Consider the following 25,492-nt stretch of genomic DNA (forward strand, 5'->3'; position numbering starts at 1 on the left):
GAGAATAGTTCTTTTTGCTATAGGGCAAAAGAGTGGCCCAATTTCACCAAATCTTTTCCCTTCCTGCCTACATATTTCCATTTCCCCCAATCATCTATTACAAGTTCCCAGAAACAGTGAATCCCAGTTTAGAACTGGACTCAATCCGTGAAGTACAGTCTGACAGGACAGAGTCCATGCAACCATCATCAACTTGGGTCTGGTCCCATACTTCTACTAATGCAGCTGAAGGTAATGTAGCATCCCTCCCTTCTACCACACATGTCGTTGGTTCATATTGAGTGTATATGGAATAATCTCCCAGATCTTCTTAACATGAACCACTGACAAGCCAAGGCTCTCCCATTTGTTTAAATTCTAAATGCCGAGCTTCACATTTATTTTTGTTAACTTTCTTTGTGATGGCTTCACCCTTCCTGTTCCAACCTGTCGAGATTACTCTGAATGTTGATACTGACATCCATCATATTAGCGATCCCTCCCAGCTTTCTGTCATCTGCAAATGTGATCAGCATGCTCCTATGCTTTCATCCAAGTTTTTGATGAAAACTCACTGTATTTTTTAAAAGTCTTTTAATTTAGTTGATTCGGGTCCAATTTTTGATAATTGTGTAATGCCATCTAAAAGCAGGGGAATCCAAGTTATGAGGTTCAACCTGATTCCAAAATAATGCAATTAAAATAAATATGCTTTGCAAAATTGAGCCAGGCCCCAAAGGTAGTACCAATGTGACCCAGACTCTGGCATGGTCAATCTGCTATTTTGGACAAAGCTAACAATTAAATTGGATAAATGTTTGTTGATGAAGATGATGACTCTAGACTAACAGACTGAATGGTGCAAAGGCAAGCAAACATACTAGATTGATTTTTCAGTGTGGAGACAGTTCCCAGCTGGGACAACTCAAAGTGCTGGGAAGGCTTTGCCATTGAATGACTAATTAGGCCATGTAGACTGATAATTGGATAATTTGGGGCCAAAAAAATCACTTTTGAGGCCTAAATTATCTTAACTGGCCATCTAGCGTGCTTTCAAATGCCCTGGAACAATGTCAAATTGTATGCTCTAGCCTTAGCCTAGGCAGTGCTAAGAAGCTTCACTAATTGAGATGAACTGCATATTGAGAGGCCAGGGTGCTTCTGGAAGGATAACTCTTCATTCCTGAATACTTTTCTAGCACCCACTCTCACTGGAACCAGAGAGACAGTGAAGCTTGGTATTTAGGAACACAGATTTTGGGTTCAATATACTTGGCTCCTAGTACACTTGGCTCCTAATTCTATCTCTGCTGCATATTAGCTACATGACCTTTGGCAATTCAGCCCTTTAGCCTCTCCCAGTTTAAATTTCCTTATCTGTGAAATAGAGATCATACTACTTACCTTAAGAGTGTTCTGCATGATATCTGATGTGTAGTGTTCATGCTCATTAGGACATTCAACAAGTGGCAGAGTAAGAAAGTCTGGCCAAGGAAATAACATTCAGGGCACTGTGCTAAAGCTTTGACAAGTATAATTGTATTTAATCTTCACAAACAACCCCAGGAAGTAGATATTATTGTTACCCTCATATCACAGATGAGGAAGCTGAGGCATCAAAAGGTGTAATCAGTTGCTCAAGGTCACTTAGCTAGTAAATGACAGTGTTGGGATTTTCATCTAGGCCCGCATAATTCCAAAGAAGCCTAAACTGTTAACTTAGTCTTATTATTCTGCTTTATTCTCTTACACTATTATTTGAAACTTGATTTTAGTCAAGAGCCACTACTTATAATCAGAATAAGAGTCCTCAACCTTTGATGCTAAGGATCTACCATGCTTCTCATATGATGTTTTATGATCAGGTGCAGAGAGGAGACTTCGAAGCCTATAATGAGGGTAGGGAAGAGGGAAAGAGGATCACAGCAGGCACACTAATCATTTCTATCAACACTGCAACCTAAGAGAAGGGTACATAGCAGGGACACACTCACTCTTTACCAGCCATTAGACCAGAAGCTTGAGACACTGATTAGACCTGGGGAGAGCAGTTTGGTAGTAGCGACCAAGACAGATCAACTGACTGGAGGCCTCTAGACTGATATTTCTTTATCTGAGCACAAGCTGTGATTCTAAGTTTTTTTTTGTCTTCAAGTAGAAGGGATAATGATGCCTACAGTTCATGGTGGTTTAAAGGATAAAATGAGACAATGTACCACAATGTCTAGCATATAGAAACTGCTCAATAATTGTAGACTTTTTTTCCTTCCCTTCCCTCTTCATTGAGACCCTGTTTTACTAGAAGTTTGCTTTTCTAAGTCATTTAAATAAATTGCCTTACAGAACTATTTATTCATTTGCTGAGAAAATCCTTTCTTGTGGCTTTTCTCTGTGTTACCCAAATTCTGAGGAATTTGCAGGGTTCAGACTGATGGGATTTTACTATATCTCATATGAAATAAAAATGTTGGTATGTTTTGGTTGACTTAACTATAACAACAGCAATTGTCATTTATAATCTTCAAAATGTTTTTACAACCATCATTCTTGTGTGGCTGGTGTTCACAATACCCCTCTGAGGTTAAATATTGTAATCATCTCCATTGTAGGAAGGAGGGAGCCAAAAGCAGGAACCAGGTGACACAGGCAGGAAGCAGCATAGGTGGTGTTCCATCCCAGTCCTCCTGACATCTGATGTCACAGCCAGAGCTCGCTCCTCTCCACCAATGGTCTAATCTCTCGGAATAAGCAGCAGGTTAATCAATGTTGATGCAATTGCATAAACTGCTTAAGAATAACTTGAGACTCACCCAGATGGTTTGAACACAATATGAAAAAAAAAAAAAAAGTAGTCACTTTGTCTAGGTCATGAGAGAAATCTACAAATTGTAGTTCGCCTGTGCATATTTTCATTGGCACAAACACCAGGAATCCTGCAACGATGTGTATGACAGGTGCAGCACCATCAGGGTCATTTGTTAAGGCATTTAGAGATTCAATAAGGCAAAAATTATTTGGCGCAATGGATGCGCTGAATTGCTAAATGAAGTGAGAAATACAGAAAAGGTACGAAAACTGTCTAACACGGTGCCAGACGCAAAATCATTCAATCAACTCTTATGGCAAGTACCATAAATAGAGACCCTGATCATTCATTTGAGAGGAGGAAATCATAAAACTTACTCTGGAATAATCAAGATCTCTGGGTGTTGAGTCTGTTAAAGCTCGGACAAGGGCATTCATCATGCAGATTGGAGGAGAAGGTGGAGAGGGCTGAGAAGGTTCCTGTTGCAATGGGCTCTTTGGTTTGGAAGGCAGACGACCTCTCCTCCCTTTCAGACTATCTGTACGGACAACTGATGCCAAAAGAGACAAAAAAAAAATCTTCAAAGATTATGTTATGAATGACCATAAATCACAAAAGGGAATAAAAACACATTATAGCTGAGCAATCGTTAAGGAGACCAACCATTTAAAAGTGGCAATAAGTTTAGAATAATATTCACACAATGATTTCATGAGAGTTGAAGCAAGCAGCATAAAAGCCACCCATATTTACATTTGGTAATGAATTAGCACTAAAAGTCTCCTTCTAAAATAGAGCAAAGATGTATGTATACAAGTTCTCTATTAATTTTGAGAAATTAGACTAGTCCTCAGTTATTTTAAAATGTAGATATATATGACAAAATGTTGAAAGGAAAAAGGAACAAGTGTAAATATTAACTTTTTTTTCAGTGATTTCTGAGAATATGTATGAGCAAACTGGGTAAAAAGCATTATACCATACCTTCTTTTACCATTCCAACACTGAGACACTTCTGAAATCGACAGTACTGACATCGGTTTCGACGTCTCTTGTCTACTGGGCAGTTTTTATTTGCCAGGCAAACATATTTTGCATTTTTCTGCACTGTTCTCTGAGAAAATATAATACAAGATAGTCAACTGATAGTTTCTGGAAAGAGGTAGGACCTGACAAGATGTATTTTAATTACAATGTGAAAAGCGACAGTGCAATTCATATAATTCGATAAATTTAATTTCGTAACACACTAGCCTGCAGGAAAAACAATTTTATTAGTGTTAGCTGCTGACAATGAAAATCATCTCGGATTGTTCTAAAGCAAGTCTCAGGAGACACCCAACTCTGAATGATAAAATCATATCTGAAATTACCAGGTCAACATATCATACCTTGGAGAATTAGATTATCTCCACTTTTAATATCCCTTTGGGAACAATTTTCTACTTGTTCCACTCCCCTGATTATTGCTGACCTTATTAAAATAAAATCAAAATTATCTGGGATGTACTTTGTTTGCTATCACTATTGTAAGTCAAATATCATAGTAACTGGCTTTGTTACCCAACAGAGATGAAATCATAAAAAGCAAAATCAGGATTTTTCTGATTAAAACGTATAGGAAATAATACTTTAATGCAAAAAATTTCACTTAATCAGCCTGTATAGCTTATTTTATCTTTAAAGACCATATATGATAAACAGGCCATTTCTGATTTTTCAAAGCAAAAGCTTAAAAGTAGTTATTAGAAATCATTATCATATCTAAGGAAGAAAACAAAAAACCCTAAGGAATAAAAAAATAAGACAAAGAAAGAAATGCGAGAGCCATATATTTTCAGTGCAAATTCCTATTAATAGGTCATTTCATAAATGACTATTGACATAGATACCAAAATAACCGTATTGTAAAAAATATCATAAAACTTGAGCTTGGATAGAAAAATAATGTTGTGTTTTTCAGAATCCATATAATTTGGAAATAACACATGGAGATATAAACATATTTCATCCTCCAAATTTAAACAAATGCTTGCTTTTAAAATTGAAAACATTTGTGCAAATGAATGTATTTTACCATTTAGGGTGAAACTGTTCAGAAATTACCTGGATCTATACAACTCCTAATAGAACAGAAAGTTGGAATTTATTTGGGAAGCCTGGGCTGCATTAAAAAAAAAAAAAAAAGAAAGAAAGAAATCCAGGTAACTTGGGCTTCATGATCTATTTTGTGTTCAGACATCTAGATTTTCTTTCAACCTTTACTTTCAGTCATCCTCAACCCCCATGTTTCAGTTTTACCCTATTACCTTTTAATTTCATTTTAGGGGATAGTTTCTAGATTGCTTATATAAAACTTAACAAAGTCAACCTATCTCAAGTCTAAGACATGTTTTCCCTGCCTTAGTAGGTGATTTTAGTTTAAAATGCAAAATTCTGAAACACAGACACACTTCTAAGGTTCCAGCATTTAAATTCTTAGCAGTCTGTAAGGGTAGGAAACGTGTGTTTCCTGAATAAAGCTTTCATTGAACATGCAGTAATTTCTAACACTCTACTTCTTGCCATCATCCTCAAGGCTATGTGCCAATTTGACTGCTGGTGGCATTTTGCTTCAGGTATACATTTTCCCAATAACCTGAAGCCTTCCTTACATTTGTGTGTGTACACAGTTTAAGGACAGGGAGAGATCGTTATGGTTCAATCACCGAATTCCTATCATTAACTGCACTTCATGTCACATTTTTAAAGAATTCAATTTAATGGTAGAAAGCCACTGGGTAAAACCCGCTCTGGTTCCCTTAATTAACAGTTCTGTGGGGTGGTTCCCCCCCCATCTTGCCTCCACCTTTTCAAGTATAGATTTGTTTTCAAGGGATTGCTGCAGAAAAGGGAAGCTGTTGGGGAACACTTAATTGACATTTCTAGACTCAGAATGTATTACCACTCTGGTATTTTGGTCAACTCTCAATTATTTAGGGATAATTGTATTTGTAGATTATTCATAATTCTTTTTGTTTCTTTTCCCTCTTTCTGCTGCCAGTTTCATTGTCCTTCAGCACTTTCTACTGAAATCCTGTAAAAATAAAATCTGCTAAAGGAATGAAGTTACTTGAAAGTAGTTCTGATAAAGCTTGAGAAAGAAAGACAAAAAATGGCTAAACTAAGTGGCTAAAAAATAAAATAAAATGGCCAAGATTCTGCATTTAAAACATCATAATCCCAAATATCTGTAGGGCACTTAACATACTGCAGTCTTTCCAAACATTTTCTCATTTATCTGCAGAATTCAGGTAGTGACATGATTACTATCTGAAGATCAAAAATAACTGTTGCTTGTTGCTACGTATATCCCTCCACAAATGTGCATTTTTACAAATACTTTATAGCTTTTGTTTAATAATGAGCTATTGTTTATAGCCCTTTAAAGATTATAAAGTACTTTCATATGTATTTTTATCTCATTGAATACACAGCCCTTCTCTGAATTTTATTCATCGATCGGGAAACAGGCCTAGAATGAAATGTCATGCCCAACATGATACAATTGGAAGGTGAAAGATCAAGGTCTTCTATTTGATTCTTCTCTCTCCAATTCCAGTATGCTCCCAGATACACTCTATTGGCCTCCCAAATCCCAGTTACCCAATCAGCATCCCCCTTCCTCTTTCTCTCTACCCTGTCCAGCACTGGAGGATAGGTAATAATTTGTGTGGGTTTGTAAATGCCTGAAATAATGGCCAGTAGTGTGGGGAGTGAGAAGGATGACACAGAAGTAAGTGTCTGATAAAGTCTGGGAGTCAATAGCAAAATGTGGCAGAGCAAAAGAGCAAGGTCTTTTCCCTAAGTGGCAGAAATAACACTGAAAGGTTCAGGAGTCAGGAGAAATCAGCTGGAAACATCTCATGGGCAGCTAAATTACTGCTTACAGCCTACATAAGGCTTCACTGCTCCTCCAGGCCTCAGCTTCCTCGTGGGTAAAATATGGGGGAGGCTGATGGCCCTCCCACTGTAAAATTTCTCTGTTAGGCCTATGAGGGAATGAACTGTGTTTATGCCTGGCACTATATGTGGTACAGAAGTAAAGAAGGGTTTCTGGAGGACACGAGAACCCCAAGTTCTATCTTCTGTGGAAAAAGCTGCCTCACATGCATCTAGACAGCTGCCCCTGTCTCCCAGAGCTGCAGAACTATGTAAAGGGAGTGGACTTTGGGGTCAAACATGGGCTGGCATCCTGCCTCCATCTCCCTTTCTGAAGGTGTGTCCTGAGGCAGCTGATTAACTTCTCCAAACCTCAACATCCTCATCTACAAAACAAGGATAATTAATACCTACCTTTAAAACACTGTTACTAAAAATAGCTAGTGAGTAGCCAGAATTCAATCTTAGGTGTGTCTGACTCTAGAGCACCAGCTCTTAGTGTAAAGATTAAATGAGACATAAATGTCCAGGGCTTGGTATGCACACCCTATCACCTCAGACACCCTGGATGGACAAAGAAAGCAATGAGGTTTTTACATTTTCTAAGTCACAGGTCCTTTTAAGACGCTGCTGAAAGCTCTCCGGAAAAAATGTTCATAGGGCAGTGTCAGGCCAGGACGTTCACGGACCCCCGGAGTCCATCTGGGGTGGCCAGCTGTACATGGACCTCAGTGGCAAGCCCCTGAGAAAATGGATGTGAAGGTACTAGGAAGAACTGTAGGAACGCGGCCTGCGCATTACAGCGCTCAAACCCGGAAGGACCAGGACGCTCCTCCGCCCACTTAGAAGCTCCCTTCAGCGAGGGGCCTGGGTGCAAAGGGGAGGGGGCGGCATGGGCTCACCTTGAAGAAGCCCTTGCAGCCCTCGCAGGTGCGCACGCCATAGTGCTGGCAGGCGGCGTTGTCCCCGCACACGGCACACGTGCCCTCGCCCGACGACGAGCTCCTGTTGGGCGGCGACGGCAGGCTGGGACTCTCCCCCAACAAGCTGGACGCGGTAGGAGAAGGCGTTAGGCCGAGCGGCGGGAAGGCCAGAGCAGCCGCCCTCTTGGCCAGCGGCAGCCCGTACGGGTGACCCTCGAGCGCGGCGGCCTGGCTGCCCGCGGCGGCTGCGGCTCCCAGTGGCAGGCTGAGTGCGGCGGCGGCCGTCGGGTCGTAGCTGAGGTGGTGGCCGCCGGCCGGGCTGGGCGCGGGCGGGTGCGGCGGCGAGGGCTTGAAGTGGAAGGGCGGGAAGCGCGCGCCGGCCACCGGGGGCACCGCCTTCATCCGCGGGTCCAGCAGCGGGCCCGGCGCGAGGCAGCCGGGAGCTGAGGGCAGCGCGTCGTCCCACAGCGCCCCCGCCTGCGGGGGGAAGGCCGGCGTGGTGGGGGTGGACGGTGGGGACTGCTTGAAATACATGGAGGTGCTGGGCAGCACCTCGTCTTCCGGGCTGGAAGCGGAAGGGATGGATGGCTGCTGCTGCTGCTGGTGATGGTGGTGGTGGTGGTGGTGGTGGTGGTGATGATGGTGGTGATAGCCATGCGCCCGCCCCTCCTCCACCTTGATCAAGGGCCGTGGCTGCATTTGGTACACGCAGGAGGGCTTGAGTTCGTAGTTGCTCGAGTAGCCTTCCATGAAGGTACTGAAGCTGGGCAGAGACGTGGTGGCGGTGGCCGTGATCTCAGTGCTGCCGAGGTCCATGGTCAGCTTGGTGTAGTCGGGGTTCATGATCTCTGTGGTGTATTCCGAGCTGTATGTCTGCGCTGCATAACTGGAACCTGGAGGTGAAGGGCTATATTGGGCTTGGACGCAGGGCATATCTGCAGAGACAGAGAAAAGGGTCTCTCAGAAGCAAGTTAACACTGGTTGTCTAGCTAACAGGCAGCAATGGGTTCACTGCTCTCTAATCTGGGAAATAGAGAGGAACTGACATCCTCTCCGTCTGGTAGCATAGACAAAAAGCCCCACACTTATTTTCTTCATCCCTAGTAAGGAAGCTGAATTCCTGACAAGGGGGTGCCAAAACTTGGCCTCCTGTGGACCTCTGTACATATCTTCCTTCCCTTGCCCTGTCCTCTCCAGCAGATTTGGGAAACTTGAAGTCTTTCCTCATAAGCTCAGACATGGTTTTAAAAAGTGGCTTTGAGTCCTATAAACTAATTGGAGTGGCCTCCTCAGCTATAACCTAGGAAGACAAAGAGAAAGCCAGTCGGCTTATTTTTGGGGAAAGAAGCCATTGATCCCCCCCCAAGGCACACACATTGATTTGTGAACCTGAATTAGTCAAAAAAGAGCTACCCTGTGAGAGATTTAGTGGCCAAAGGAGAGAGTTGACATTCTAACATTTTATAATGCCAGTTGAGCCTGCCCACACACGTTGTGGTTGCTTTGTCCCACCCTCTCCTCACTCCTCCAATAGGGCTAGCAGCCTGCACAAACTGGACCCCTGTTGATAATTTCAGTCAGCTAGGTGGGGACATAGGCCCAGGAAATGGACTCGGGGGAGTTTGTACCATCTGCAAAGAAAAAGATCAGCAGCTGCAACAAAACACCCACCCATATATATATAAACACACACATATATATCCCAATTCTAACTAATAAAACATATCAGTGGCTGTTTTGTGATAACAGTTTATAACTATCATAATAGGCAAGTTAGTATAGGTATTTCCTTGTGACATAATTAGTACCCATGATTTTAAAAAAAGCAGTTTCGGAATAGACTTGATATCTCCGCCAGTTTGACTATGTTGCTCCCAAAGTGGCTGGTATCCAGGGTACTTACCATTGTTCAGAGAGGCTGAACTGAGTGAGAAGGCTCTGAGAATTATTGGATATAGTGGATGATTTATCTAATTATTTTCCTTTATGGCTAAATATAAATGGTTAAAAAAAAAGGGCGGGGGGTGGGGTGTGATTTCTGGTGGTTGGTTTTTCTGAGCCAAAGGAAAACCAGGTGCTTTACGCCTTTTTGGAGTCTATGGTGTAAAAGGTGTGACTAACAGAGAAGTGAATACTTCACATTTCCTTTGACATCTTTCTCTTACCCACATTTCCAAATCTGATTGAGTCATGCGTGTATGGGATGAAATCTTGACTTGAAAAAAGATGATGAGGGCCTGTTGGAAGAAGCAGTGATGAGGAGAGGCCAGTTCAAGCCTTTCTTTTCCAAGCAGGGCTTTAGAAATACACTCATTAGTTTAAAGTCAAAGGTTTACTTATCTTGCTGTCCAATTGTTGGGATGAAATGAAAGGCTAATCATTTAAAAGAAAGAACACTGCCTGAACTTTCATCTGTTCTCCTTCTCACTTCAGCACCTCTAGGATTTCTCCCTTAGTCTTTTCTGTCATTCTTCCCTGCCAATCCCTTCCTATTGCTCTTATTTCTGTCTTTCTGAGGTTTCTAGCTAGCAGATGACCTTGCTGGGATTGTATTCTATTTATCTGCATTATCTATGGTGCCTATACAGGCTTGGCACCTACTATTCCTTTAACAAATTTGTAAAGAGGTGGTACAAATCAAATCTAGAATCTGTTCTTTTGCCAAACTCAAATTTACTCTTTGGTTTTCAGTTCAAATGCTTTTCTCCTTCCCTCCGAGCTTCAATCATCCAAACTTCTTCACCCAAATGATTTGGGTTTTATATAAATGAAAATGTTCAGTATTGCTCTAAGTGATTCCATAACTCTTACATGTTTACACTAAAAGAAGAGCAAAATGAAATTAAAATGTATAAAATACCCCAATCTATTGGTGTATTTATATTTCTCTTAGGAAAATTAATTTTGAGCAATGCAACGCTTAATTTAATCTGGCTGTTCTACTCAGTAGCAACAGGGTGTGGTATACAGAGGAGCTTCCTGTGAGGAAGCCACCTGTGCTGTGAAATTCGCGGTCAGCAGTCACCGTCCTGGCACTGGGCAGGTCGACCACGTTGCCCGCTGTGTGTGTGTTTCCCCCACCCGCTTCCCTCAGCTAGTGAGGAGAAAGGCGTCCTGCCTTCGGACCTACCTGGAGGATATCTTGCGCGCTGAATGGTGGGGCTGGGGGTCTCTCCAGCGGAGGCTGAGAGTGTAGGAGGAGGGGACGTCTGGCGAGGCGAAGCGCAGGCAGTGCTGCCCGGCACTGCGGAGGGTCCAGGCTCAGGGCCCGGGCTTGCCGGGCTGCGCTCTTCCGCAGTGGGCTCTGGAGAGGACATAAGTCACAGTGAGACCAGGATGGATCACTACGGCCCGGGCTGGGCGCATTGGGACTGGGGAATTGGTTGGGAACCTCTAGAAATGCTACATTAATTACAAAGAATTATCATAAAATTAAGGGTGATTAATGGTACAGAAGTCCCCCTGAGCAAGAAAGCATCACACGGCCTTGGGGAAGCCGAGGAAAGGTTGTACGAACCCACGGCGCCTACCGCCGTTTTGTGGCACCAGAACCGAGGCTAAAAAAACGCGCTGCCTGTCATCGCCCAGAAATTGATCTCTCTGCTCCCACAATTGATTCCGAGCTTGCGAAGTCAGGAAAACCGAAGAAAGCAGAACACTTGAGGAAGGAGCTCCTCCCGAATACGGGGGTCAGTTAGTGTTCACCAGCGGAAAAAAGCCATTTTCCAACTCCGCCAGCCCCCACCCCTCAAATACAAATTTTACAAGTTGCATAGGAAATGCACAAGGTCCGGAACGAATGCATGAATGCCCCGAGGAATTAAGAAAGTCTGCGCTTTTCATTCTAAATGCTAATGGAGCTTCGCTTCTATTAGCCTCGAGTTTCGAGGTCCAGGGGTCAAGCAAACAAAAGGACACAGCGAAGAGAAGGCTGGCGCTGGAATCTAGGGGATGAAGCGAACGGCGTTCGTGGCTGATGGGGCGGGCGGAGGCAGGTCCCCTGCACCCAGAGGGCGGTGTCTTCGAGGGTGGGCGGCTTGGAGGCTCCCGGCCACCCAGCGGCCCAGAGGGGGCACATTCCTGAGGGCGCCGAGCGCGGCTCCCGGACCAACGCACAGCCGCCGCGAAAGTTTGTAGCTGAAAGTGCAGCTCAGCAGGCCTCAGGTTAGGATCTGGATGCCCCAAACTCCGGCCTATAGCGCCCCCTTTGTCCCTGGTGGGCATAGCTCGAAGGGTGGGAACAAGGACCGAAACACCCCCAAACCAAACCAAGCCAAAAACCTCTGAGGTGCCCGGGGCCACGAGGGTCGTCTCTTGGCGCCGCTGAGCCCGGGGCTTGCCTGCAGGAAGAGAGAAAGGGACTCGGAGCCCCCAGGTCCGGGAAACCCTCGACGGCCAGGAAATGCGGGATTCCCTTGCCACCCCTAGCTCCAGCCGGAACTGCTCCGACGGAAAGCTTTCGCTCGCTGCAGCGCGGGTAGAAGCGGATCTTCCCACGGAAGTAGCCTGTGCTTCCCGTCTCCCCGCATCTTCAATGGGGGTCTCCAGCAATGCCCCACCCACCCTTTCTTCAGTGGGTGCCCGCATTCCTGCCCCGCATTCCCCGAGGGCCTTTCGAGCGCAGTCTTTCTCTGAGGGGCAGCCTCTGAACTCGGATGGGCGGGGGCCGCGTCTCCCCAACGAAGGGGTTCCCCTCGAGTGCCCAGCGTTCGCAGGAGGGACCCACACCGCTTTTCCTCCAGCCCAGCCCAGCGCCCTGCCGCTCTCTCCGCCCTACAAACGGCCGGTTACCTAGGCAAAGCCTCAGCGCCTGAAAACACGTTCTGCCGCTCCGGCTCGCGGCAGCCGGGGCCGGGAGCACAGAGCCTTGGGGTTGTAAATTAGAAGGAAATAACTACCTCTGTCAAAGCCCCTTTCTTTCTCGTGGGCAGACGAAAGGAACACCCCCGTGTTCCCCTCCCCGTGGTGGAGTGTGTGGAGGAAACCGTGAAACGCACCATTGTGACCGGAGCTCCTCTGCGGAGTTTCCAACCCTGGGGAGCGGGGGCGGAGGTTGGGCGGGGGCAATAGCAGCAGAGGAGAGACCGACAGAAAGGGAAAGACTGAGATTCTCAGAAAGACCGAGGGAGACGAGACAAACCGCGGGGAAGAATTTCTGTGAGCGCACGGTCCCAGGGAACCGGGTGGGTGGGTGCGGGGGGAGGGAGAGGGCGTGAAGGTTGCTATGGCCTAAGGAGTCTTTGATACTAACTGCGAGCATCTTGTTCAGAGAAAATAACTCGAATAAAGTAACTTCATTCATTGTGCCCATTAGCCTCGTTGGGCAGCTTTTTCATGCCCCAACTCAGCTCTTTAAAATATTTCCCCGTCGTGGGAAAAGACATCCGGCATTGGACTCTAGATGGAATGACAATGACTGACGGCTCCCTGTACTTCTCTCCCGGCACCCCAAGGCCCTGTGATCACAGCCTGATATTTCTGATTACTAACTCCTCGTAGCTCTTCCCTCTGGAGAATCCGGACGCATAAATAAATAAAAGGCAATTTCCAAGAACGGTCTTGGAAATCAAGGGACAGATGCGTTCTTCCTCGCTACTGCTCCGAGGCTTCCAACAGGTTGGAGAGGTGCCTTTGGAAGTCAGTCCCCGCAGCCTGCGCTCGATTGACCGCTCTCGTCTCACCACCGAGAACTTTCATTTCTACTAAGAGTAAAAGACTCGGAGCAACTTCTCCAAAAGCGCTAGTTCTGTCAGTGAAAAGTAAAGCATGCCTTTCCCACACAGAGCCAAGGTCCGGAGGAGAGGGACACCGTCCCCACACGTGTCAGGCCGCTGGAGTCGGCAATTACACCCGATTTACCTCCTAAAGGAAAAGTGTAAACCCGCAAGTCAGCGACGCCAGGGAGACGTGCCTAGTGGAACCCCAGGTTCATTTCAATACAATAAGCCACATTCCTACAATTACGCCCTCTTTCCTGAGGTCCTCCGAGTGCCTCTGCAAACTCTGGCCGCCTCTGCCTGGGCCCTTCCCTCCCCAGCTTCTTTCCAGAGAAGCAGCTCGGTGCCACCATTAGGTACATTAACTTGGACCCACCAGAGCTCCTATTTTCAATCCTACTTAAAAGGCAGGAAAATTACTGCCGTTCATCACCGGAGCTGCAACTCCCTGCCGCTGCTGCCGCCGCCGCCGCCGCCGAGAGCATCATTACCATGACAACTAGAGCCGAAAAACCCTGAATTACATCGCTGGAGCCGCTACAGCTCAAATCCCGGTCCTCCTCTTTGTTAGAGGCTTTTCGCCTCTTCGAGTAGGGGGAGGAATCCCACGAGCTCCAGAGATCCCCGCGGGCCAGCTACTGGGGAAAAGTTTCAGACCAGAACCTACGGGCCGCTAGGCTAGCAAAGCCAAAGCCTGGCGGTGAGGTAGGGGGAGGAAACCCCACACTCAAAGTTGTCAATTTCAGGAGCGACGCTTCCCAGCTAGCCAACTTTTTAAACAAGTCCCCTTATTAACTGGGCGAATCTCATACGTACTTGAGTGCTGTGGCGGTTCCGTCTTTAGAGCGAGTTTCTAGAGAGCTGTCCCGAAATCTGCACTGGGGGGGAGTCACAGCTGCTGTCCCGGAAGGGCTGCGATGTACAATCCCAGCGGCTCCCGGAGGCGGTGAGCGACTGGTGTGGGATGCTGCGATCCCGACTCATGGGAGAGCACAGCCGAGAGGTTCCGCGGGCGTCCTGGCTCGGGCTGCGACCAGGGGGAGGATGCCGACGCTGTTCCCACCTCCACGGCCACCGCCAGCACCGTCAGCGTTGCAAAGTGATCCCGGGAGGGGCGTCCGGCTGCGGCGCCGCGCTGCACCCGCGAGGGCTCAGGGAAAGAGGGGTGTGAGCGCGCGGGAGAGTGAAGTGTGTGTGCGGAGCGTGTGTGCGCGCTTGTGTCTGTGTGTGCGAGTGAGGGAGCGGGTGTGAGCGCGTCTGTGTATGGGGAGCGGAGGAGGAGCAGGAGCAGTAAGAGTGGGGGGCGGGAGGCAGGAGACTCCGCTCTCCCGGCTGCGCGTTCGCTCGCTCTCTCGGCACGTCATTTATGCCACAGGAGCCCTAGCGGCCTCTCCATAGAGTGCCTGGAATGCGAGACGTCAATGTGACGCCATGGGACGCTACGTCACCCTCCTCCTCCCTCCCTTGGCCCAGCCGGTTCCGCGTGTGCGAGGGAGGGTGTGTGTGTTCGGGTGCGCGCGCACGCGCGCGCGTTCCCCGGCCAGTCGCACGGCCGCACAATGGAAACTCCGCTGCTTGGCCGGCCCCGGCCCGGGGGCTTCTCGGACCCGCGGTGCCAGCCGTTTTGCAGCGGACCCGCTTGCCAGGGCGTGCGTCGGCGGGAGGGTGCAGCGACCTGCCCACGGGTCAGGCGGGACCGCCCAGCTGTCAGGCTCGGGTGGAGTAGAGTTGGAGGAGTGCTGCTGGCGCGCCTCCGAGGCTGCCCCCAGGCACCAAGCCAGGGCGAGGGGGTAAGGGAGAGGACAGCTCTTCCGAAAGGGAAGGCTGCGCCTGCCAGCTTCTCCGAGTGACCTGGCAGCCGGTGCAGAAGGCGTCTGGCACCAGCCCGAAGACGCCCTGAGGTGTAGCTGCACTTTCCTCCTGCAAAGGTTCTAAAGCTGTTTACCTCTCTCCGGTCCTCTGCGCCCAGGCTAATCCCCTCTCCCCGCATCATTTACTGGGTGCGTGTTTCACACAGGGGTTCAGATGGCTCTGAGGATAAGGTTTTATTTCTTTACACGTACGGCGTGGGTTTCTTAACTGGACACGTTATAACCCAGCGAAGTGCACATCCATCATCCACACGCGCGCTGCAGCAAAAACTACTCAATGTGTATAAAACAAACACACGTGTTGAACAGCTGAGCGGGTCTGACTATTGCAAATCATTCCTCCTCCCCAGTCCTGGGTCAGAAATGGAACTTTCAACTAGCACTTTCACTTTTTGATGGTTGTAGATGCCCTCTGCCCACATCTCCCAAATTAAACATTTCGAAATCAATAAACAGGATTTATTAGTCAGTCCCTCACTAGGGGATTTGCTTTGGTCTCCTGGGACACATTTGTCATGAAATGGTGTGCCGAAAGCCTAGGCGACTGTATAAGGGAGAGCAATTTCTTGCTGGAAATGATAAATTTAAGTGTAAAGTTCTTGATGAAAACAAAATTTATCAGAGTTAAAGACTCCTAGTCCCAAAGGTTGCTGCTGAATGAACGAAACCTCCTTCGGAAATGAATTTTTGCAGAGGAGAAAATATTTGAGTGAAACAGTGCAGAGTGGTCCCCATGTGGTCCACTTGAATCACAAATACCATTTTGTATCTTTGACCTGTCCCCGAGGTGTGTGGCGAGGGCAGGGGGTGCGCGGAGGGCAGATAAAGGATTCCACTGTAGACAGCACACGTTTCAGAATCGAAGAAGGTTCGAGCTAGGACCAGAAACTTGAAAAGAAACTACATATAGATAAATGTGGCATGTATATCTTTCTTCGCCTCCACTTCCAATTCAGACAGGGTGGTGCGTAGAGGATCGTGGGAGGATGCCCCGAAAGCTGACCCAGCCAAAAGCAACCGAATCTCTGCACAGCCGCGGGTTCCAATCCAGCCTCGGAAGGAAGGAGGGCGCTGCTACATTGTATCCATTCAAAGACTGGAGGGGGGGAGCAGGACCTGGAGCCGCGCGGCGCTGACGCACGCGAGGCGCGTGATTGACGCAGGCGATGTTACTAAATTCGGCGGTTGGCCGGGCCCCGCCGCCGGCGCGCGCCGCAGATAGCGGAGTAGGTTCCCCTCGGTCACCCCCGCCCCTTCTCCATTCAGCGCCGCGTGGGGCGGGGCAGGGCGCGCGGGGCGGGGCGGGGCGGGGTGCGCGCGGCCGCGCCGGGATCCGGCCGAACCAAATATAGTCGGGCCTGTCTATTTTTAGCCAGGCCTCGGGCGCGAGCCCGCCGCGTGAGGGGGCGCCCTGACCCCGCGGGGAGTGCGAAGGGGGCGGGGGCAGAGTCGCCATCTTGGACTCGGTTCGACCCTGTCTGGTGACCGGCGACGCGGGGCCGGGCTCGGCGCCGGGGGTCGGGGTGAGTGGGTGCGAGCCTTGGGAGAGCAGGGGGCCGCCGCGGCTCTCTCAGTCCGGCCCGGGCTGTGAGGAGTCAGCGGGGCGAGGCGCGGGCGACAGCGGGGCGCGCGGCCCGTGCGCGTGTGTGTGCGCGGAGGCGGGGGGGAGATGGTGATCCCCGCCCGCCTTGCGGAAGGCCCGGCGGTCCTGCAGCCCGGTCAGCCCCGAGTTGCGTGGGGGCGGAGCTGCCCGCGGCCACCACTTCCTGAGTGCCGGGGATACCCTTCCCGGACGTCACGGAGGAGCCGAGGCGGTGGTGGCGGCCCGGGGCTCATCCTGCACTTGCATCACGGGTGCAGCAGCAGCTGCTCTGCTCCTTTGTGGCTTTTTCCCTTGTTGAGTAACTGCTTTGTTAACTGAAAATACCATGACGGGCCAGTGTGATCACCAGCTCCAGACCTCAAAGAAGTGAAGCTGTCAGGCACGAAGAGGGAGACTCCCCCAGCCGGCTGCGATGGTATCTGGTGGGTGGGTGTGTAGAGAAGCACTTGACAGTTTCCACGTCTTCTTGCCTAACTCTTCCCCCCAAGAAGATTTAAAAATAGTTTTATTTCCATGCTGTAAAAATTTCATTTGTGTTGTGCACCTCCCTCACCCCCCATAATCCCCCTTCAATTTAAACTTTCATGCAGAACTGCAGTCACTGTAAGCAGGGACCCTAAAATTAGGTAGTTTTTAGGATACATGACATCTTTCAATAAATTTATTGAATAAATTACATTTTCTAAATGTTAGTATATATGAAAGGTCCTTGCCTTTCATATAACAACTGAGTTGTTATAAAGCTACTAGATTGTTCATATGAATTGGGCTCCAGTGACTGTTTCAAACCAGTATCCTTGTTTACCTAATTTTTTTTTTTTTTTTAAAGAAAACTTTTCTCCCTGGCTGAGAACCTCTAAGTAAAGTTTTCTCTTTTTGAGTGGGTGTGTCTTCTGGATCTCTATCTTGGTTACTTCTGTTCATCCTCCTCCTTTCTCCCCTTCACCTTCCTTTACATCCTCTTTTTTTTTTTTTTCACATGCTTACTCCTTTACATCTGTTTCTTCCTTTACATCCTTTTCTTCCTATCAAGTCGCCAATCTCTGTTCCTGGACTGCCCTGTTAGATTGAGGACTGTTGTCTGACCTCCCTGAGCCAATGCACTGTTCCTGTCTCAGTGCTGCTCTGGGTAGGAAGCTGGACTGACTGCTGGAGAAGTCACTATGTGGCAGCCTTTTTAAACTCAAATGGAACGTTATGGAAGCAGAGACACAGCTCTCTTGTAGACGGAGACACCATCCTCTGCTGAATCCTACATCCCTAAACGTATGCTGTGCTTTAGGTGACCCAAACATAATTAGTTTTTCTCGATTCTTTTTTTTTTAGAATTAGTATCTACTGCTCTGTAGCTTTTTCAAAAGTCAGATTTATTAGAAATAAGGCATAATATTCTGTAAGGCATATGTAATGTGACTTTCAGTAATCTAAATTTCCTTTTTAAGATTTTATTAATTTTTTTATCTCTTCTTTTGGGAAATCAAATAAAACTACCTTAATTTGTGAAACGTTGAAAACTTTCTTGGTTCAGTCCTTTTTCTATAACAGAAGAGGGACAATTATATGTCGTTAGTTTACATACACAAAGTTAAGTTTCTGCTTTCATGATGCTCACTGCAACCAGCCTGTTGAAGAACTCTGTAAATTAACCATTACAGATTCACTGGATAGTTACTTTTCATTTTGTTTTGGATTTGTAGTCCTAATCTGCCTGCAAAAAAGAAAGAACTATTTTTCTTAGAAGATAAAATATGAAATTTGGGGGAAACATCATATGTGATATAAAGCAGTTGTTTTAAATTGCTTTAAATGCTATTCTGATGAAGTGATGACATAAAATCTTACTGCTTTTGCTGATTATATAAAGAGGATGATTTCTTATTAATGCAAAGTTTGGGTGAGGAATGGTGACATAAAAATTCTAAGCCAAAAGTTGTTGTTATCTAGGGTGAAAACAGGAAAGAAAAGTAAAAAATTATAAGTTCAAGTTTTCTAGAATCAGTGTAGAAATTGTATACTATCTTTAAGGTACATATATAAAATTTAGTAACTTCAGCTGACATTGATTTATACACTTAAGATGTACCTGGCTCAGTAACCTGCAATCATTATAATAAGTTTCTGTCTGACCTACATGCTTGCCATTCCGTAACAGTTTCATCATTGCCAGGTTAGTCTTCTAAAATTTAGATTTTGTTATATCACTTTTGGCCTCAAAAGTCTTCAGCAGCTGCATATTTTCTCCAAAGTCAAACCTAGAGCCACTTTTATTTCCACAGAATTTCCCTGCCCTAGTCAAACTGGTATTCTCACTGTTCTTCAAACGTCCTTTCAACTTCCCACATTTGTTCATAGTTTTCCTTTTTATGGCATCCCCTCCTTCCTCTTCTCCACTAATTGAAATGTACTCTCCTCTAAAACTAGCTCAAGAAGTGAACTCAGATTGTACTTTACAAAGTCTCACAAAGTTCTTATATTTCTGCCTTCTTTTTGTGCTCTTGTGTCCGTTGTCTATTCCCTTGTCAAACTGTAAGCTTCAAAAGCATACCTCACACATCTTTGAAATCCTGGTGGCACCTACGAATGTTCGGTATAGATAGTATCAATAAAATATTGCCTCATTTAATTTGGATATGAATACAGAATAGACATAAGTAATAAATTATATGGATTTTTATTTGTTTGCTTTGTTTTGTTTTTTAGAGTCTCACTCTGTCACACAGGCTGAAGTGCAGTGGCACAATCTCTGCTCACTGCAACCTCGGCCTCCTGGGTTCAAGTGATTCTCCTGCCTCAACCTCCAGAGAAGCTGGGATTACAGGTGCTTGCCACCACGCCTGGCTAATTTTTGCATTTTTAGTAGAGATGGGGTTTTCACCACATTGGCTAGGCTGGTCTCCAACTCCTGACCTCAAGTGATCTACCTGCCTCAGCCTCCCAAAGTGCTGGGATAACAGGCCTAAGCCGCCATGCCTGGCTGGATTAGGGTATTTTTGGCATGAGTGGGCATATGCGAGTTTATTCATTATTTGCTTTCTTTACTTCAACCTTTTTTTTTTTTTTTTGAGACAGAGTCTTGCTATGTTGCTTAGGTTGGAGTGCCGTGGCGCAATCTCAGCTGACTGCAACCTCCACCTCCTCCCGGGTTCAAGTAATTCTCCTCTCTCAGTCTCCCGAGTAGCTGAGACTACAGGCCCACGCTGCCACGCCCAGCTAATTTTTTGTATTTTAGTAGAGACAGGATTTTACTGTGTTGCCCCGGCTGGTTGCAAACTCCTGAGCTCAGGCAATCCACCTGCCTCAGCCTCCCAAAGTGCTGGGATTACAGGCATGAGCCACCGTGCCTGGCCTACTTTTAACTTTTTTTTTTTTTTTTTTTTTTTTGAGACGGAGTTTTGCTCTTTACCCAGGCTGGAGTGCAATGGCGCGATCTCGGCTCACCGCAACCTCCGCCTCCTGGGTTCAGGCAATTCTCCTGCCTCAGCCTCCTGAGTAGCTGGGATTACAGGCACGCGCCACCATGCCCAGCTAATTTTTTGTATTAGTAGAGACAGGGGTTTCACCATGTTGATCAGGATGGTCTCGATCTCTTGACCTCGTGATCCACCTGCCTCGGCCTATCCACCCGCCTCGGCCTCACAAAGTGCTGGGATTACAGGCGTGAGCCACCCCGCCCGGCCCTACTTCAACTTTTAATACTCTGGATAGAATGTACTTTATCAAGGTGCCTGCCACAAGCCCAGACAGCTGCGTGGTGAAAACAAGAAAATGGCAGTTTGGCTTGTATCTGTTGTATCTGCGTCGGAAGATTTGCTATGATTTGTTTTTTCCTGATAGACTTTTGGTTTGACTCTTATTCTAACCTCTTTCCCCTCTATTTGTACTTTCTCTTATGGTGCTTTCTCTCACTAATGGACTAGATGCTGTAGGTTAGGAAATGTTAATATCAGCTTCTTTTTTTTTTAATATCAACTTCTTTGGAAGAAAATTTTTAAGGTTTGGAAAATTGAGAACCATGACATTTTTATATAACCGATTAAATATAAAAATTCTTGAATTTCTTACGTTTTCCAAAATGTATTGAAATGGGTTAGCTTGCTGCTTATGCAGAAGTAAAGTGGGCAAAACAATTTTGGAATTATGATTTTTTAGAATTTTTAGATAGAAACTTATGTGACTGAATATTAAAGTTTATATTAACAAGTATAAGGTAATATAGTAGATCAGGAAAGACTTTTTAAATTGTAGAAAATTTTAGAAAAAAGTAGAAACCTGAGATGGAAAGATTACGTAACAGTATAAGTGCCAATAATACTTTAAAATCTCATTAAATAATGTATTTTCATTTATTAGAAATAATAAGAATCAAGACAGGCATGCCATCTGGTTTAAAAGATAGTTTATTTCTTGGTCATGTTTTCCTCAATCATTGGTAAACTCTGGAAGACCTCAATAATTTGGGGGAGAAAAGTAATCACTCGTGTGATAAACCGATTCAGGATATTATTTATGCCTATGAAACAAGATCTGCCTTTTAACTAGAGTTGATGGATGAAATAAATATCTCTTTCCAAATATAACTGCATAACCCTTTCCCATTATTTCAACGCTGAAAAAAAAAATCAAAAAGATTGCCTCACATCTACAAGTTCAGTTCCTTCAGCATATTCTCCAACAGTGAGATGCTGATGTCACAAAAAGCACTAGACTGCTTCTCAGAGACCTGGGTCTGGCTTTGCTGCCATGAAGGTGCCCAGCCTTGGGTAAGTTCATCTTTTTGGGGGGCCTAAATATTATTTGTAAAATGATAGTGTTAGGCTCACTTTATGATCTTTAAGGAAATTTCAAGTTCTAAAGTTAAATGCTTTTTTAGACATATTAAATATTGTGAATCATGGGTCAGCTGTGCCCTGGTCTCCTAAGTGATTGCTATGGCCAGGAGACTTACAACTCTCTTGTATACAACATGTGTACTTTTAGTGGTAGCTGTATTAAACTGCTTTGGCCTGCATGGTAATGAACTATAGCCACTGACTGGGGTCTTGGTGGCCTGAGAGAGTTAATGCTGCCAGCATCACAGCCTTCTGTCTATGAAGTAGAAATGAGCAGAAACCTGGATAGTCCAAAAGTCATTTTATATTTAGCTTTGGAATTTGTTTTTGTGCCTTCATTTGAATATGGATGAGTCACAAATTGACTTCATACAAATTAGCAAACTTTCATTGGAATGGATTCTGTTGTTTGCTCCTCTTCAGTTCCTTTCTGATCCTCACTGCATGCGAAGCACAAACCATTTCTAAGTGTAGCATCGGAGGCAAAACTGTCCTTTTTCTGCTTCTTTCTAGAGAAGGCTTGATGATGGTGGGGTTGCAAGTCTGTATCTCCTTTCAGAGTGTAAATAAATAGTGAAAGTGAAATAGTGAGAAGGCAGGTCACGAGGAAAGTACCAAGTAGGTGTTAAGTTGAAAAAAAAATTGGCAAAACAACCAGGATGAATACAGTAGGCTGTATTTGCAAACTTGTTAAATTTGTGGATGGATACATCTTTATGGTTAAATAAGAGCTGACTTTGTAGGCATTTGGAAGTATCTGAATTTTAGCAGATTGCAGGTTGAGGTATCATCTTAGTTAGATTTGGATAGTAAAAACATGGTTTATCTATTCTTTAAATGCCTGTTCTACATATTTAGGTATCTGGTTTCCTCCTTACATCATGTAATTAGTAACTGATACTGATTTTTTACCATAATACATTTTCCAGTATTCTGCATGTTTATAGTTCACTACTGGAAAAATTCGTCCCTGACATCTGTTCTCAATTAGTTCCCTTTTCCAGTTATGTTTTCCTGTTTTATCAATTGTGGTGAGGAGAGTAGAAAGCCATATTTTTAAGATTTCTGCTACTTAAGTTTAGTAAAATTGAAATAAATTACCTAACTTTTCTAATTTCTGAAAATTTGCATGTTAAATTACTGGTTTCATTTTTTAAAAACAATAGCATAAACCGGACAAAATTTGAGATCCAATTACCATAGCCTTTTATAGTTGTCGAATTGACTTTTCCACAATTAAAAAAATTTTTGGAGAACAGCTTCTATTGTCTCAATGTCTTTGTTTCTTGAGGCGTAGTTTCGCTCTTGTTGCCCAGGTTGGCATGCAATGGCACAATCTCAACTCACCACAACCTCCGCCTCTCAGGTTCAAGCAATTCTCCTGCCTCGGTCTCCCGAGTAGCTGGGATCATAGGCACGCACCACCACGCCCAGCTAATTTTGTATTTTTAGTAGAGATGGGTTTTCTCCATGTTGGTCAGGCTGATCTCAAACACCCAACCTCAGGTGATCAGCCCACCTCGGCCTCCCAAAGTGCTGGGCTTACAGGCATGAGCCACCATGCCTGGCCCCTCAATGTCTTTAAAAACATTTTTTTGTTTCAATTATCTTGGACCTATGTATTCTTTGGGATGAATCTTCTTTGGGGTGAACTTATTGAGTACTTAGCAGTTCTTGGCGTGCTAAGAATAGGTGTTAAGAGGAAGAGTGGTGCTCTGTAAATATTTGATGAATGAACGAAAGCAGTTTTCAGGAAGCTTTATCCAAAATATTCTGTTTTCTTTATCTTAACCAGCCTCATGGCCTTAGAACTTTTCTGGGATAGTTTCACTCAGGGATTAGGCATAAGAGAGGAGCAGAGAAGGCCTAAGAGAGGAGCATATGTCACTGTGCTGCTGCTACTGCACTACTCTCTTCCACCATTCCACCAAGTCTACGGACACTTCTGGTTGCCCAGATTCAGGGAGGCACCCCTGAGTTATAGCACTCTGTGACATCTGTATTTGAACTGAGAATCAGTTCAGATGTCCTAAGGAATTGTTATACCTCAACTTTTAATCCCAGACACCCGCAGGAATTAATCTCTGGCTTATCTCTTTATTTTGATATGCCACTTTTGCTGTGATACTTTCAGAAGATTGTGTTTTCTCTTCACTGTCTCTGCCTGGGCGAATATATAACCTATTCATCAGTGAGTTTCTCACCTCTAATTATGTGATTTCCAACTGTAATCCTCACTTTGCTTTCCAGTTCTGGATGCTACTATTCAAGGCTTCTAAGTTCATAGTTACTTGTCTACTATCTATCATCCATAGACTGAGAGGCTCACATGTAGGGTATTAACTAGGAACTCAACTTATATCTACTTACTTAAACATTTTAAGATTTAATTTTTGAAAAGAGAATACATTTACATGATTCAGATGACAAAACATTTAGAAATGAGAAGTGTACTTTTGTCCCCTACTAAATGACCATCCTTCCAGAGGTTTTTTTTTTTTTTTTTTTTTTTTTTGAGACAGAGTCCCTCTCTGTTGCCCAGGCTAGAGTGCAGTGGTATAATCCCAGCTCACTGCAGCTTCTGCCTCCTGGGTTCAAGTGACTCTCCTGCCTCAGCCTCCTAAGTAGCTGGGATTATAGGTGCATGCCATCACATCTGGCTAATTTTTGTATTTTTAGTAGAGATGGGGTTTTACCATGTTGGCCAGGCTGGTCTGAAACTCCTGACTTCAAGTGATCTGCCTGCCTTAGCCTCCCAAAGTGCTGAGATCCTTCCAGAGTTTTTTAGTGCATTTCCAAGATGGTACAAATATAAATTCTGTTTCCCTTTCCTTTTTTATACAAATGGAAGCCGACACGTGTTGTTCTGTCTTTTTCACTTAACAGCATTATCTTGGAGTTCTTAACAGTGGAAAAATATCTGAGATATATTTCATTTATAATGTATCTTGGAGATCTCTTCATGTCATTTTGTGAATATATCATTATTTAGCCAGCCCCATATTGATGGACGTTTGGGAAGTTTTCAGTCTTTTGCTGTGTGAAGTAATACTACAATAAATACTTTTGTTATATAGATTACTTGATATTTGTATAAAGGTAGGGTAAATTCCTAGAAATTGAGGGATACAAGTTACAAGTAATGCTACAATAAATGCTTTTGTTATATAGATTATTTTATACTTGTGAAAATATATTTGTAGGGTAAATTCCTAGAAATTGAATTACTGGGCCAGAGGGTATATATCATAGTAATTTGACAGGTACTGCCAAATTACTCTCCGTAGAGGTTGTAGAGTTTACACTCCACTAGGAATGTAGGCAAGTTCCTGATTACCCATATTCTTTCCAACAATGTATTATTTAACCTTAGGTTTTTTCCAGTCTGGTTGGTGAAAATGTTATCTTAGTGTAACTTTAATTTCTTTCTCTCATGAGTAAGTTTGAACATCTTTTCATATGCTTAAGAGACATTTATATTTCCTTTTGGTGAAGTGTCTCTCATATCCTTTGCCTATTTTGGGAGGCGGGAGTGGTTTAAAAATCACTTTGTAGTTGCTGTTTATAATATGGAGATTTGCCCTTTGTTATATGAGTTGCAGCATATTACCCCGTAGTTTGTCATTTGTCTTTCAACTTTGCTTACGATGTTTTTGCTATGTAGATTTTTTTTAAAAATGTACTTGAATTTGTCAGCCTTTTATGGCTTCTGGATTTAGTCATAGTTAGAAAAACCTGCTCCACTCCAAGGTTATGAAAGAATTCCCTCATGCTGGCCTTTACTACTTTTATGGTTTCTATTTTACATTTAAATTTTTGATCCATTTTTCCTGGTGTATGGTA

General features: G+C 44.9%; 1 protein-coding gene across 2 annotated transcripts in view; it reads right to left on the minus strand.

Moving 5' to 3' along the window:
• The window catches only part of NR4A3 (nuclear receptor subfamily 4 group A member 3), a 42,800-nt gene extending 28,104 nt beyond the window's left edge, over positions 1–14,696 (minus strand). Inside the window, exons 1-6 of one of the 2 annotated variants that reach the window (XM_012437553.2) lie at positions 14,163–14,696; positions 10,760–10,933; positions 9,795–9,866; positions 7,609–8,564; positions 3,770–3,899; positions 3,163–3,335 (exon numbers count right to left, since the gene is read on the minus strand). In XM_012437553.2, the coding sequence (XP_012292976.2) occupies positions 3,163–3,335; positions 3,770–3,899; positions 7,609–8,562 (1,257 nt within the window). In that variant the 5' untranslated portion in view covers positions 8,563–8,564; positions 9,795–9,866; positions 10,760–10,933; positions 14,163–14,696. The remainder of the gene's footprint in view (positions 1–3,162; positions 3,336–3,769; positions 3,900–7,608; positions 8,565–9,794; positions 9,867–10,759; positions 10,934–14,162) is intronic. The other variant, XM_012437552.2, reaches the window with a different exon arrangement.
• Positions 14,697–25,492: the final 10,796 nt, after the last annotated feature.

The sequence above is a fragment of the Aotus nancymaae genome, unplaced genomic scaffold, assembly GCF_030222135.1.
Source record: "Aotus nancymaae isolate 86718 unplaced genomic scaffold, 86718_ANA_hifiasm-v0.15.2.pri h1tg000003l, whole genome shotgun sequence".
NCBI classification, from domain to species: domain Eukaryota; kingdom Metazoa; phylum Chordata; class Mammalia; order Primates; family Aotidae; genus Aotus; species Aotus nancymaae.